At 45.8% G+C, this 16,192-nt stretch overlaps 1 protein-coding gene across 11 annotated transcripts in view; it reads right to left on the bottom strand.

The window, feature by feature from the left end:
• The window catches only part of LOC119456419 (poly(U)-binding-splicing factor half pint-like), a 75,414-nt gene that overhangs the window by 13,764 nt on the left and 45,458 nt on the right, over positions 1-16,192 (bottom strand). For 10 of the 11 annotated variants that reach the window (XM_037718180.2, XM_037718171.2, XM_049664715.1 and 7 more), the window contains 5 exons: positions 12,841-12,943; positions 10,209-10,337; positions 6,961-7,008; positions 1,218-1,380; positions 371-801 (listed from right to left, as the gene is read on the bottom strand). In XM_037718180.2, coding sequence (XP_037574108.1) covers positions 371-801; positions 1,218-1,380; positions 6,961-7,008; positions 10,209-10,337; positions 12,841-12,943 — 874 coding nt within the window. The remainder of the gene's footprint in view (positions 1-370; positions 802-1,217; positions 1,381-6,960; positions 7,009-10,208; positions 10,338-12,840; positions 12,944-16,192) is intronic. The other variant, XM_037718202.2, reaches the window with a different exon arrangement.

Here is a 16,192-nt window from a genome sequence, read left to right as displayed (position 1 = left end):
CTTTGATTTTTTTGGTGCTAGAACCTAAATCAGTGCCACTAGTAGGCGGTATGATTGGGGACAACCCGAGAACACTGAGAATCCCGCTGCTGAGATCACTCTGCCCCAACCCCGAGTGCCCATCATCCTCCAAGAAGTGCTTCGTCACAAATGCACAAACATCACTGACAATGATGTGCTGCATATTGACAGTTCACGTTCAGTTACCTTCCAACGATGAATGAGTGAATTGGTCAAACAAAAGTATGTTTTTGGAATCAACTGTTATGCAAATTTTTTTTAACTGCAAGACAATGGGTCGATCTATATTCTGGTTTAACCTATTTTCCAATTTGCATGGCAGCTATTTTCGGGAATCCCTTGAGCTTACCTCTGTGCGTCGCATCAGCTTCCTCATGAGCATGTGCCGTGCGTTGGAGCCTTTGATCATCATGTTCTCCTGCTGCTGCAGTGTCTGCGGCTCGAGCTCCTCAGCAATTTTCTTGGCCAGATCGTCATCCTCCTTGGGTGCTTCGCCTGGTGCAGCAGCAGCAGCATTAGCTACTGGCACCTGGCTGCCCTGCTTCAGCACCGCCTGGTTCAGCACTGCCTGGTTCAGCACTGCCTGGCTCAGCACCGCTTGGCTCAGAGCAGTTTGGCTAAAGGTGGCCTGACTCATTACCGTCTCAACAGCTGTCGTGGTCGTAGCCAGAGCTGCGGCTGCTGCATTCAGGAGGTCAGGCTTAGGTGCCGACATGGGAAGTGTGGTCACTATGGTTGGAGGAGGGATGAGAGCGGCTGTCGGTGGCATAGGAGTCACACCTGCATAACACATGGTAATGAATGCATCACGATGGCTACCACTCTTTATGACTTACAGACCTGTCTGCAAACAGCATGACGCCCCTCTATTATAGCAACTCATTATAAAGCAGGCTGACACTATTTTATGCCCTGGGAGAATCCAGATATTTTTTATTTTGATAAAAGTTATATTTAAGGCAGGTTTTAAACCTCGAAGGACGATACGGAACTTAGTTTTGTGAAAAGAAAATATTGCCTGCCTTAACAAAAATATCAAACATTCGGATGCTAAAACCTTCAACATAAATTACTTTTGCGCTAAACTAGAAACAAATAGAAACAACATACTACACTGGTAAAAAAACAAATCTCTGATCATAGGCAGACATTTGCTGCCACAGTGATGATGAAGTTTTCAACATCATGTGACTGACCAGTGATGATGCCTGGTGCGTTGGCAGCCAGCACTGGCTGTGGTAGGACACCTGGCGGCCCGACAAGACCAGGGGGAACCAAGGTGGGAATGGTCAGGCCAGGAGGAGGGATGACGGCCGCCGGTGAGGAACCAATCACTCCAGGGGACGACAGCCCCAGGGCCTGTGAACAATGTAGATACTTGTCACATACTGCTCTTGCAGTCATACACGTCTTTCAGATGGTCAATTTTTACTGCCAGTCAGGGGTCAACATCGCCATCCGTTTGCAAACGTTCATCATAAAACAAAAAATTGGGTGGTGGTGAGGGGAACCAAATCCTGTTTTGTAGCTTAGGGTTCCTTTTATTAGCCCCCGTGTGCCAGTTCACTGGATATTTGGTGCTACATAGAAACTGTTTCTTCATCATCGCTTTCTTCCGAAGCAGAATTCATCAAAAGTTTACAAAACCCTTCATCTGCAACCTGCCACACTGGTTTGCCATGGTTGTCCTGCTGAGACTGAGCAACAGAGCACCGAGACCATTTGCTCCACTTGCTAATTAATAGAAATTTACCTGACAAGTTTAGGTATTGTTACGACCTCTCAATAGATGGCACAAGAGGTACGCGATGTTAATTTTTGCACGAGTTACTTCTGGAGAGGCTGGGAACACGCGCTGGAAAGACAAAACGAGTATACTTGGAAGTGGCAGCCAAAGGGTTAAAAAAGTCTTGCTAAATGACACTGCCAAAGAAAAAATTTCGTATGCTGTTCTATGAGTATCCAAGCCTCTTGCATTTCACGATGGTTTTACAAGATAGGACATATGGAGCTCGGAGGCTGAATTTCCAATTTGATAGAAACATGAAGATGGCCTACCTGCCAACCTTTGAACTTACGTTAAAATTTGCAAAATCGCTGGACATGACACCGAGGAGGGAAGGGGTGAGGGAAAGTAGTTGCATGGTTTTTTTTTTTTTTTTTTTAACCCTTTGGTCTGTTTATGAGAGCCACCTGCCATCCAGGAATGGCTGGGCCAGTCCGCTGTGCGCCAAGGCATTTTAAACTGCGCACATCCTTTTTCTCGGAAGATATGTGGCATCATATTTCGAACAGTCATACAAGTGTACACGAGCTTTATTTTACCATGTTCCCTAGAAGTGGCGGCACTATACAAAGCAAACAAAAAGCAAAATAGCATCTTCGGCTCGTGACGCTTTTTTTCCTCTGCAGGTGCTTGGCAACATTCTCCACAATTACGTTTTACGGGAACGGTTCTCCTAATTTTATTGAAAATGGCGATTTTAGCGAAGGGGAAGGTTATGTTACTCCATCCAATGAAGAGAAAACCTCATCGGATGAGTACGATGATGACAGCAATCAGGAAGACAACACTGAGAACATGGGTGTGGTTGACGGAGCCGACCACTAGTATTGCACAATCTAAGCATTTTAGCAAAAATGTGTGAAATTGTGCCACAAGCTTTTTTCTGGCTTGTTGCAGTATCTGTAATGCAAATGCAGCTGAAGAAATAAACCGAAGGCACTGTTACACTTGACATACCAAACAAACCTCATCAAGCAACTAGTCGGTGACGTAAGGCTACAACCGTGTCCGATGGTACGAGTGTAAGGTAAGGTTGGACGGTAAGCTTCCCTTCATATCCATGAATCCCTACGGATTCATGGATATGAAGGGACACCTTTTTCTACCGCTGTTTGCAGCGGTAGAAAAAAGATAACACTTTTTGCAAGACGAGCTTAACTCTTTACCTACCGCACCCATTGGGCGTCATGAGCCCACTATCGATGGTTTGAAATGCCTCTTTCGAGACCTTCTGCGCCGCTCACAGACATACTAGACCATTGGACGTGAAGGAGAACTATATTTTTGTTTTCTAAGCAGTTCGCTTTTTTCCTACCAGGCAGTAGTTTCTGAACGCGCTCCGAAGTTCGTCAAAGTATACAAAGAAAAAATGTCTGCCTCTGAGAGCGGCACGAGCGTTTTGAAAGATCGTAAATCTTGTGGTTTCGCTGCGTCTGCAGCTGATTTTATCGATGGAGCGTGCAGCAGCGAGTCTGAGAATGCTGATTTTTCGTCGGACTTTGACTCTGAGAGCGACGACGACGCAAGCCAGCCCGGAACATCAGGGACCGCAGTCCGACACGCCCAACTGTAGTGCTTGCAGTTAAATTTTTGTAGCGAAATACCTGTTCACTGAAAAACATCGATTTCTTTTTTTGGAGATAGTGCCTATTAGACGACAGTCCGTTTTGTATATCTCGTAATTTTCGTAACATTTTTTTCTTAGTAGGTACAAGCGTGTCTTTACAAACTTTGTTCAATTTTATCCCACAATTTTGATTTTGGCAATTTATATCTTTTTTTATGATGTAAATCTCGTTAATAAAACTTTTGTGCGTGAAAAGTGCATTCATTCTGCTCTTTGCTTATGTATTGCATAAAATAGAGAGTGCAATAGTTCCCTCAGAAAAAAAAAAAAAATCTGATGTCACCTACAAAAAACACCTATTGTCCCCATGGTAGGGGAAGAGTTAAAAACCTCGGGTTGCGCCCTGGGGAATGCTTTGAACGGCACCATACCATTTCGAAGTAAAGGACACACAAGAACAGAGGGGGATAAAAATTTGGTTGAACTCTCCTTCTCAGGAATTGGCCATAACACGAAAGTAAAATATGTATTCTAAGAAGAAGTGGCAGCTTCATTGCACATTCACAAAGACAAGTCCATAAATGTGCAGTCTTCTTTAGTTAAATTACAGTTTCACTGGAACGGCGAAGCAATAACAAGCAAGCACATGAGGCCTGTGCTGCTGCGCAGCGTAAACAGCACCCCGGAGGCTACCACTGTCATAGGTATACCCAACGCAGCGGTGAGTGCGTGTGTCAACTCACGCCATGTAATGCGTAGGATCGATAACCGGCGGGCCATCAGAGTTACAGAATGGATACCAAGAGAAGGGAAGCACAGTCGAGGACGGCAGAAAACTAGGTGGGGTGATGAAATTAGGAAATTTGCAGGCGCAAGTTGCAATCGGCTAGCACAAGACAGGGGTAATTGGAGATCACAGGGCGAGGCCTTCGTCGTGCAGTGGACATAAATATAGGCTGATGATGATGAAAACAAATGATACCGAAATAACCTTATTGCAACAAATATTTGTCATGCTCAAACATCCACCAACCTGCACCCCCTTCTAGCACGCGCGCACCACCCCACTCCTACTCTTTACTCCCATGAGGAGATGGCACGCATCCCCCCTCCACCCTGTGCGCCTGGAAGACGCCGCTGCACCAAGCCGCCATCCTTCTCAGCTCTCCCTCGCACCTACAGCACACGGTGCGCGACCGCGAGCTTATCGCACTTAGACTTCATACGGAACATCAAGACGATGCTACCACTGCCCCCACCTGCATGTTGCACAGTGCACACCTTCACTGCATTGCCAGCCTCGTACTCCTCTCTCCCGTCCCCCCCAAAACACGAATCAACTGCGCCGATGGCCTTTGGTTCTATCGACGTAGTCGACGCGTGTTTCGGAGGACTGGAAGAGTGACGGAGAGAGGAGCGTGAAGCTGGCTATGCAGTGAAGGTGCAGCTGCTGCTGCTTGCTTTTTTGTTTGTTTGTTGTTGTTTTCCAGGATTATGCGTCCCTTTTCCTGTTGGCACAGAAACCTAGTAGTCAGATTTCATAGTTCTAACCATTAACGGTTTATTTTGTCATAGAACACACACAAAGTTCATGGTGCCCCGGCTACTCATTGTTACATTCAATATATCGTCAAAACCAGTATTGTTAAGACTGGGTTCACATGGCATTAAATTATTTAGGGCGCTCTGAGGCTTGTCACTATTTTTCTAGAGTTTGGAGATACAGCCGCTGACTGATTTTTTGGACTCCGAAAATTCGAACTCGTTGGATATTCCGAACTTCATAAATGCACCGTCAGGGTTCCCAGGGCTAATGTATTTTTGTGACAGATTTTTTTTGACAAATAAAGGCTCCTAAGTTCGATTTTCTGGACTAAATCAGGCGTTTTGAGCCATGCTACCTGCTCTTGGAGGCTGCCATGTTGGATTTTTTGCTGGCTTGCCCAGGCTTGGCTTCCAGCGGCCCGCTGTATAGCCTCCAAGATTGGGAGACGCACGAAGGCGCACCCCATTCTCCCGTCTCGGAGGCCATACCCGCTCTTCCCTAGCTGACAAAACACTCTAGAGGATGGCACTTTTTTTCTTTTATTCAGTCAGCACTATCGTCATAATCACTTTTTGTGAAATTTGTTTCTTATTATAATCTTTTAAGGTCGGTTGCTATTGACGTGTGCGGCTTCGCATTTGTGCGATCGGCGCCACCTCCTGTGCCTTCGCGAGAGCTAAGTGGTGCGAAGCGTAGCCTCCGCGATCAGCTTCGGCAGCGCGCCGTTACTGAGCTGTTACAGAGTTAGCAAGATAACACTTTTCCACTGGGCTACACGCGGAATGGGAATGAATAAATGAAATCAACTTTATTCAAGGTCCTGCCGAATGGTAAGGCCGAAGCGAATGACGCGCTGCCGGAGCTGATCGCAGAGGTCACGTGCGACGCAACGGGGCTCGTTTCTTCGATCTCGGTGGTGATCTCCGCTAGCGGAGATCGCCAATGCGGTGACGCTCGACTGTATGTGGAGACGACGTCAGTCTTGCGCAAATTTGAACAAATCTGATCACCTCCAAGCGTAGTACGAGGCAGGGCATTATTAAAGATTTTTTATGCATTCTAAGCCTAATAAATTTTCTTTTTTAGGGTGAACGAGTATTTTGGACTGTTCCGATTTTTCAGACTATTTTTCGGTTCCCGCGAAGTCCGTAAAATCGGTCGGCGATTTTATAGGACCTTCATTTAACACAAGTAAACGAAACCCCGGTGTCAGTATCCCTTTAAGGATCATCACAGCACTACATATATGTCAGTAGAAACATGTACGGTGCCGACGGGGCATTAGAAAAAAACACACCTCTTCGAAACAAAATATTGCCATGCCTTGCTTTGGAGGTGCAACCTTCTGTGACTAGGAAAAAAAGAATTCTTATTGTGCTGCCACCCCTTGGCTTTCGTAAAAACTGATTTTTCACTTCGCTCTATGGTGGCTTTGCCCTGGCATCTGCTAGCCGCTTGGTTAGCTCAGATGGTAGACGGGCTGCCCCGGAAAGGTCCCGGGTTCGAGTCCTGGACGAATTTTTCTTCAACTGGGAGGCTTTTCTTTCGAGGAACCCGTATGGGTTTCCTTTGTAGCAATTGCTCTGATTGGGTGGATGTCTTTTTTTCTAATTATTAAGTCTAATTACAGTTACAAAAATTTTATTATGCTAGTTTATACATGTATTTAACGATAAACCACGCAATAAAACTGCCCACATTAAAAAGTTGCATGTCGCTTTATTGTCATCTAAAGATAGTTTACCTGTTTTTCTCAAAGTACTTAGTCACTCGGAAGAACTTAAATCTGCAATAATGACCTTCAAAGGGGATAAACTGTGTTTGCCATTAAGTGCCACGTCTGCACAATACATGAATTTGAATGAGCTAGTGTGTTGCACTTTTTGTTATCTTTCAACAAAATGTTTGTACAAGACAAAGATAGGCATCAAGATTGTTAAAAGGAAATGCTACAAATCATGCTGCAAAAACTGTCTAACCTGTAATAAAAACACACACAAATGCTCACAAGAAGCAAAATAAAAAATGAGATTGATGTACCGCTGCTGACGAAGAACGTATTGCCCCTGGAGACGACAGTCCCAATGCCTGCAAACAGAGGGTATGCACTTGGCAATGCACATTCCCAAGACTTCACACAGTACAGCTTGTCTTGTTGTACTTGAAGCTAAAATGCTGCTAACTGATAGAAAGCCACAAACTAACGAAAACAGTAGGCTGAAAAATTTGGGCTATCTCACATTCTAACTTCACTCACCCCTGAAAAAAAGAAAAGAAAAAAAAAGGGGGGGGAGCAATATGTGCAAGTAGTCGAAGCCTTACATACATAAAAATTAAAGGGACTGACAACTGGCCAGAATGTGTTGCAAGACGATGGAAATTAATTTACCATGATTTATGGCGATAGAATCTAGCACGCTGTTTGTGAGTTAGGTAGGCATTATTTAACTCTTTTCCTACCATGGGGAAAATAGGTGTTTTTTGTATGTTACGGCAGATGTTTTTTCCAAAGGAACTACTGCACTCAATATTTAATGTAATACATAAACAGACAGCAAAATGAATGCACTTTTCATGCATAAAAGTTTTATTAATGAGATGTATGTCATAAAAAAGATATAAATTGTTAATCAATCGACTGCCTTCGGTACGTCTCAACCTTTGCCCCCACGCCATCGCGAAGGTTTCCCGGACGATGGTTTCAGTTTCGTTCGCAGCTTTGCTGTTTGGCGTACATATTACATACCAATTTCGCGTCAACGAAGTTCCACCACAACGAAATTTTTTGCGCGTCCCGTGAATTTCGTTGTAGCGAGACTCAACTGTACAAACATGGGCAGAAAAGAATTCACGCAGAAACTCCTCTCCGAGATGTCTATGTATGCATAAGCATTGTGCCACTTGCTCATCTCCACGCAGCCCGGTGTTATTATCAATGTTATGAAACTTGGTCTGACCAGCATTAACGACAGTGCTGCGGTGACACAAACTGCTACGGACGGCAGCGCAAGGTGAATTGATGACTCAAGCAAACTACTACAGGTAGCGGTGCCAGGTGCACTGATGACGTTCCAATAAGCTGTTATCATAAGCTGTTACTGCTCTTTAGTGCCTCGTCCATCCGCGTTGAACCCTTCTGAACCATGATCAACCGTACTCCGGCGGCGGCTGTGTATGGCCCGGCCGCGCGGGCCCCATCTTGAAAGTGGTCTGCGATGGGGACAGAGCGCATCTAGTGCCGATAGCTTCATCTGCACCGTGTTCTGGCCACTTAATTCGCATTGAAGCAAGAGCCAGCACGAAGGTCAATTCATTAGCTGCTGCGGGCCCCTATCTTGAAAGCGATGGTCTTACGTGACGGATGGACAAACGGCCGGGTTTCCTCGTTGGGTAGGCATAGAAATGCTTACGTATTTAAAAGGCACGCACAATGACTTAGTCCTCAGCTGACAGCTTGGCTTTTCTTTCAGACTGCCCCATAGAAAGAGCAGCAGTTCAACTCATCTTTAGCTGGCCCACATAGAACGGAAACACGTAAGAGTTATAAACATTCGTAGTGCATCGTATAGCACAAAACAATTTCTATTTCCCTGCGGCCAAGTTACAATGCACCACCGAACACCCACACTCCAAAGACTCTGGCGCTGTAACAAATTGCTTAGGCTTGGATTCCAGGGCTAAATGCTAGCTAATGCACAGTTATGACTCTGTGGTTGCCACTGAATACACACATCCCGCCAAATTTAGTGACTTTATTCAAAATTTCGTGTTTGGTGCAGTGTGACGGAATGGACGACATTAGAAAGTGGTGCGTGCCCTCAAGTATTATGAGAATCTCGAGGGAAGGCTCGTCTGCTTCACTTGCAGCCACCCGCATAAGATGTGCCTCGTCTAACAAGAGTCAACCCTTTCTTATACCATCTCAGCTAACCATGGCACAATAGGTTACACAGCACAACAGAGATAAGTGCTACTCAAGTGGCCACAAAATACTGTGCAGGTACCACAGCCATGCAGTTGGTGCACCGAGTGTGCTCCGGCACCCTCTTTTTGCCTGCTGGGTATGTGCAGCGAGGCTTGCGAGTTTCACTAAACAAACAAAATGTTAGCCACGACACAAGGCTGAGAAGACAGTGGCATGCCATCAGAACATTAGGTTTTACGTACACTACTACTCTGACAAGTTGCCGGAGGCCAACGATGGATTACAAACACTGCCTCCTGCTAGCACTTATTTCCAAGCGAGCAGTGCAAGCTCAGGCTGGCTTGCATTGCCACGCCCAACCAAAGAGACCAATCGGTGCAGTGCACGCAGTTTTCTAAGCATTTCGATGACGAGCTCAGTGAGTGCGCTCGTCGTGGCAGCCCACAGCAGCCATGGTATCTAGCTATGGAACGCATGGGAGTCCAAAACTGAGACCGACCCTCAAGTTCCCATAACGTCCTTGGCGCCACACAGCAGTGACTTTTCTAGTGTCGCCCATTGGCGCAGCACTTCCTCGTGTATTCTTTGCTGCCTTGCTGACCAACCTCCGATTTAGGTCACATTTTTAAAGGGACCATGACATGGTCGACTGACATTTTTTCGACTTTTACATTGCACTGCCCCCGTGTGTACCTGTTCGTGCAACACTACGCCACTTTCTGGAGGCAGTACCTGCCTATGAATTCCATGTGCAAGGCACTGCGCTGAATGCATGCATGTCAGTAAAGGACTTGACCCTTCCTATGTAGTGCAGAAGTTTGTGCAGCAAAGTCCTGTCACTCCCATGCCACTTAAAAGGTATGCGTGCACTATTGATATAAACTGTGCACACGTTTTGTCTGCAAACCCCAACACTTTTTTTCCTCACACAACCTTAGTTGCAGCATGACCTTGGAGCTCATGTCCAAGGACGGCTTCATCTTTTAGTGTTACAGTTTCCATTTAATGCCTCAGTCTTCTTTTGCAGCAGGAATAAAAATTCGTCAAACAAATAAAAAAATAAACACTTTGCTATATTCAGGCTAAAGATACATGGCATTCTATGGACATGTAAAATGGTTTATCGCACCATGGATTTTGTTACACTGAAATTTGTCACATTGAGCTTTAACTGTAATCACATAGGGGAAAGTCAAAAGTCTAAGATGCCTGCTCCATGCATTCAGTATTATCCACATTATGCTCAACTTGAGTTTATAATATTTCATGTCATTCATAAGAGAACTTGCAAAGATTTTGACTTATCTGCAATACATACAATGTTCACTATAAGCAGTTGCATACATGATGCTAGTGGACTTACCAGGGCGTTGTTTGCCACTGCGTCCATTGCCTGAATCTTTGCTGTGGCCGCTGCTGCTGCCACCGCCGCCGCAGTTGGCATACAACTCTGGGCACTGGGTGGTGTCAGAGCATTAGGTGGTGTGATAGCCTGCACCATGAACCACACATCAATCACACCAGGCAAAGCAGCAGTTGTGGTAATTACAGAGGTGGGATAGCCCCAAGACCCCCGGGAGCAATTTGTGGAGCAAAAATAGACGATGCTTTGAAATGGCTTAGCAGTGCAAAGTAGCATGAAAACATTGCTTGATGAAGCACATTTAAACAAGAAACAATTCAATGAGTCTAAATGAAGGCACTAAATTTACTCTGCCCTTTCTCACAGCAGTCTAGGCCAGTGCTTGGATAGTATCCAATGATGAGAACCACTGCCCGACACTCTAGTCTTGGTAGGATCCTCTGTCAGTTCGTCTTGCCTTCACACTGCTTTGCCACATGTTTGTTATGTTCACATTTCCCTTCGGCTGTTCAGGTATCCACACATAAAACCTTGACATGCCAAATGCCTGCAACATAACTGATTGGCTATAAGAATGGCTACGCAGAAACAGTTCATGCCAACCCTGAGGGTGTCCCCTTTCATCACCTCTCCAAGGACGAGCCACAATGCTTGATGTGAATTCCACATGCACTTCTATAAAATACACTGCCGGTGCACATGTATGTCAGCAGCACATTCTTTAGTGTGCAGTCTAAGCACGCGTCCTTAGCAGAACTTCATGTAGCACACAATCTTGAAGATACGACCACAGGAATGAAGATGTACCTGCAATGTACACTGCACAAGAATGAGCATACCACTTTGTACCTTGTTCCTTTAACTCTTTCGTTACCATGCCTATTTAGATTGATCTCCGGTAATCGATGCTTTAACTCTTTCATTACCATGCCTATTCAGATCGATCACCGGTGATCGATGCCTTAAAATGTCGATTTCGACATATTGGAGTAGTTTTTTATGCACTTAGAGCCACCCAGTGGTTGGTCGTCCAGGCACTCCACTTTCAGAATTGGTTAAAATTTTCCCGCTCTGGCAATGTTGTGATTTTTGGTGGACCTTTTTGCGAACTAATGTGCGTGTGTTGCAGTGAGAAGGGGTGTGGCTGTCGCCCTCAAGAAAAAAGCGTACCGCCCGTTATTACGCTACACTAACATCAAATTTTTGTGATGAAAAGACTCCCGGCAAGTCAAAAATCAAATTATGATGTTGGCTTTGCCATCTGACAGTTCTGAGCGGTGATAAGTACCCTAAAATAGTGCAAGCTGTTCAATAGTGAGCTTTGGTTTGGTGTCCAAGTAATTTTATTTCACAAAAGTGCATTTCTGAAGATCCGCCGCATGTCCAACATGTGGACTTGGAATTTTCAGCCATTTTCCAAGTTTCGGTTTCGCTTCACTTGCAATATCCCGGCGAGGAGCGCTGCCGGTGTTATTACACATTTATCGAAAGTCGTTCCCGTGGCGGCGGCATCTCACATGACTGCACCGCGAAAAAAGCGTCCCGCTCGGAAATAACTGCACCTGCACTTAAATTTAGTGATGTGGACTCGAAATATGACAGCAAACCAGATTCAAGCTGACAGCGACAATGTTTTCAGTCAGCCTTGGACATCCACAGCTGTTCACTGGCGAGTTTAGTTTACAGCCTTGAGCGGTCTCCTTCCTTGTGTGCGCATATCTGCCGATCTTTATGCACGGCCTGAGAGCTTCACTGATTATCTGCAGAGTGCATACTTTGCTTGGTCAGGATGATCTGCCACTGGCAGCAAAGGAAATTCGCTTCACGCCAAGAAGACTGCCCTGAACACATTGGCCCAGTACTACGGAGCAGTGCAAGACTGTTTACAACGGCGTAGGATTTCTTTCTGCTCTTCTTCACTGCGGAGGTGATAAAGACCATCTGGAAACAAACAAATATGCTTGGGTGCATATTCTGGAGTTGCCCAGCTACGCTAAGAGCGATGGGTTCTGGAAAGAGGTGGCTCCAGAAGAACTGGTGCAGTTTATTGGACTTTTCATTGAGCCATCCTCAGAAAATGCTGAAAAGGTGAAGCTGCACAATGTGTTACGAGGGCCACAAAGTTGAACAAAAACAAATGTTTCGTGCAAAAAATGCGGAGTGCACCTACGCTTCACAAACGCCAGGAATTGCTACCGCACTCTGCGACTCTTCCCCAACGCTGTCCACATGCTGTCCATCCGCGCACACTAACACACGCACCTCCCGCCACTCCCGTCTTCCTTCCCCTCTCTTTGGCAAACTCGCGCCACCTGGTCCACTTTTTGGCAACTACAGTTAACCACGCCTTGCCTCACCTCACTTGGAGCTCTCAATCTGCTTGACATTGGAGCTCTCGGACTGTATTTGACATTTTGCTATCAAAATATTTATTTTGGGGCACATGCAAACAAAAATTTGCTTCGCTATAACTGATACCATGTCAGATCCCACATCTTTGAGTTTATTATAACAAGAGAACACTCTACTAAAATAAAGCATGACGAACAAACTTTTATAATTAATGTGTTATATCCGTGTTCGTTATATCAACATTCGAAAACATTCAAACAACCAAACATCAGTAACTTACCCTTCCAACACGGAGGTATTGCCCACCTAGGTCAAACAGGTTCATTGAGGCAATGGCTTCATTTGCACCCACGTTGGTTTCATACTCAATAAAGCCATACTCTCTGAAAAAAAGAAAGAAACCCAACAATTAGTTATAAGCCTGTCACCATTGATTCAAACAAGAAGGCTATGCAGAATGAAAAAATACATTATGTTTGCACAACTCCATACCCCCCCCTGCCAAGTTCGCAAAAACCAAACCGAGAATAGAGGGAAGGGGGGTCAGTGTGGCCAGACAAAGCACAGGACGTGGATAGAAACGTGGCAAAACAGCAATTTCCAAGAGATTTTCCTGTCAACCACACAACCAGAAGTAATTGGCCAAAATCCGGGAGCCTCCTGGATAATCCGTGAGACTTGACAGGTATGCCACTCACTCATCAAACAGGTTAGTGTTGCCAATTAATGAAGAAAAACTACAGTAAACCATCGGTACAACGAAATCACTTTATTCAAATTATCGCTTTGATAGAAGTGTCACGTGGTCCCAACCCAAATGCGTGCATTTTAGACCGGGATACTCGAAGCCTGTGGACGGCGGGCTCCGCTTAGTATGATGAGCGAACCAGAAACTCTGCGAAATTGTGAGGCGCCCAAGCGGCGCCTTGAACCTGTGCATCCTCCCTGTCTCGCCAATGACGCAGAGACAGGGCACATAATTGAGACTTCAGGCTTGTTCAGTTTTGGTAGCTTTGGCAAGTGTCTCGCGTTGATCGCTGCGCGCATCCAATGTAGTAGGGATGGGCGAATATAGTGAATTTGAGGCTCGAAGCGATTTCGAAGCGAATAGTGATTTGGTCGAATAATTTCGAATCGAATAGTTCGAATAGTATATATCACATATTACAGTAAGACCTAGTTAATTCGAATTTCACGGCACCAAAAAAAAAAATGTCCGAATTAATTGAATGCCGAATTACTGGGGTATCCAGAAAACAATAAGCAAATGCTTACTACGTCAGCACGATTTTATTAGTGTAATGGATGAGCAAATCCTATTGATATTTTGCACAAAAGCAGTGCGGAAGCTGCAATTCTCGTCATCTCGTGACTGATTGCCGCTCGCAGCGGCAATCGAGGCATTGTGACTTCTCTCGCAGCATGGCCGCGGCGCGCGCCATCATTTGCAACACGCTTTGCACCACTGCGTGCACATCCCGATTATTTTTTCACCAGTAAGCTGACCGCCAACAGATCGCACATCCATTGCGATGTAGCCGGTGCTCTTCATCCTCGACAGCTTTGCACCGAGTCAAACCGAAACACCTGTTCGTTGCAACCACGGCCGCTATCGACGCGATTATGAACGGTGACATTGCGGTGCTTAAAGCACGGGGCCAACGCACACACCGAGTCAGAACGAAACTACCGTTCGCCGCAACAACTGCAGACGAAATCGCGGTCGCCATCTATGCGATCATGGAACGTTTAAGGCACGCGGCCGACGTTCGTATTGAGTCAAAACGAAACTACTTTTTGCCGCAACCGCTGCGTAAGAAACCGCGGCAGCTATCGATGCGATCCCCATGGATGTTAACTATAAAATCCCGCAGCCAATGCGTTGTTATGCGCGGTGGTAAACGCAATAAAGGCACAAATAGGCACGAAGTGTTCCGTCGTTGCTGTCATTCTGTCATTCCCGTATCATTTCCGCTGATGACTATGGCGATGCGGACTCCGCCGCTTCATTTCGGTTGTACGCTAGCGCCGTTCCTGCTCTTTTGCGTCGCACATTTCCGGCTCTTTAATGCAAAAATGTATTTATAGTTCATGTATGGCAGCCATGACGTGAAGCATAGCCTCCAAATGTACCGGCCGTCCGTGGCTTCTGGCTGCCTATTTGGGAGCGCCGAATAATTCGAAAATATCGAATACCTGAATTCAAATCGAAGCGAGTAACGAATATAGAATTATTTGATCGAATATTCGACAATACCGAATATTCGCCCATCCCTAAATTGTAGTCGTTACACCAGTGTGAGGGTGCACGGCGCGTGATATCGAGATATAATGACTTTACACCTGTGCAGCTTCGGCTGTTTTTGCGAGTGTCTGGCGCACAGCAGGCGCGTGCTGCTGTTTCAACTTGTGTGGCCCTTCTGTCGAGAAAACTGTGGGTGGTTCAGTTGGACGTATTACGGTTCCTCATGCAAGCTTCACTGCGAAAGACTTCTGCAAAGGATGCTTTGTCACCTACAATGCTAACAAGGGCTACAGCACAGACCTCCTTGGTGCTATTCATTTGCTCTGTCATTCATGGAAGGAACGGTTACTGAAAAAGATCGCCAACTGCTTTGTGCATGCAGGGTTTTCCAGAACATGCGTATTTCAAGAGGAACCAGAGGATGATCCACAGGTGTGCAACAGCGGCAGCTTTTGTGGTGCACTTTGCCGCCGCCGGTGCGCAGCACGCGTTTTTCCGCTAGTGTCGCCAGCCCTTAACACGTTGTTCGTGGGTCGTTGGAATGTAATTTAATTTAGTACACTTGAATATAAAGCTACGAGTTTCAGAAATACCCAGTTTGAAGTCGTATCATCCAATTTCAGGTGAAACGCGATCGTATCAACCGCATAAAAATACATTGCTCCTATGGGGCGTTGGCCGGGAAACGAAAAAAAAAAGCTTATCTCGAAAAACGTATTACGCAGAATCGTATCAACAAGGTTCCACTGTATAAAGTTGGTATTGTTATGAGTGTGTCTGACAGAGTTTCACTGCATGTGCATACCTGCCATGTTCCCAATTTTAGGATTGGGGAGACTAGTGAACAAGGTGGAGCATCAAGAATTTCATTACATTCAAGTTTGTTTGCAGTCGAGAGTATGACGGAAGCCCGTCTGGTCGGGATGATGCATACTTAAAAGGAAGAGCCTGAGACGTATGGTTCCAGGCGTCCCAGGCATAAGCGAGACCCTTGCACGAGTTCTGCGCTCATATGACGAGCAGGCTGCGCACGTTTCCTCCCTGAAACTCAGGCACGAGCTTGTTCGTGTAAAAGGCCCTTTGGAAAAGGACAAGTTCCCAGGTGTGGTGTACGCCATTACGTGTGCGGACTGTCGCTATGTCTACGTCGGAGAAACTGGCAACTTCAAGAAAAGACTTCAACAGCACAGGAATGACGTCCAAAAACGACATGTTGCGTCGAATTCCCTAGCCGAACACTGCGCAACTACGTCACACACAATTAACTGGGACAAATCTCACATGGTCGCCAGCGAACGAAATCATTCTACGCGTCTTTACCTTGAATCCTTAGTCATCCAAATCATGGCGCACACACCTAATCGCAACGAAGGAAATCTGCCGTCCA

Source organism: Dermacentor silvarum, chromosome 1 (assembly GCF_013339745.2).
Source record: "Dermacentor silvarum isolate Dsil-2018 chromosome 1, BIME_Dsil_1.4, whole genome shotgun sequence".
Lineage (NCBI taxonomy): Eukaryota > Metazoa > Arthropoda > Arachnida > Ixodida > Ixodidae > Dermacentor > Dermacentor silvarum.
This window is presented reverse-complemented; position numbering and strand designations above follow the sequence as displayed.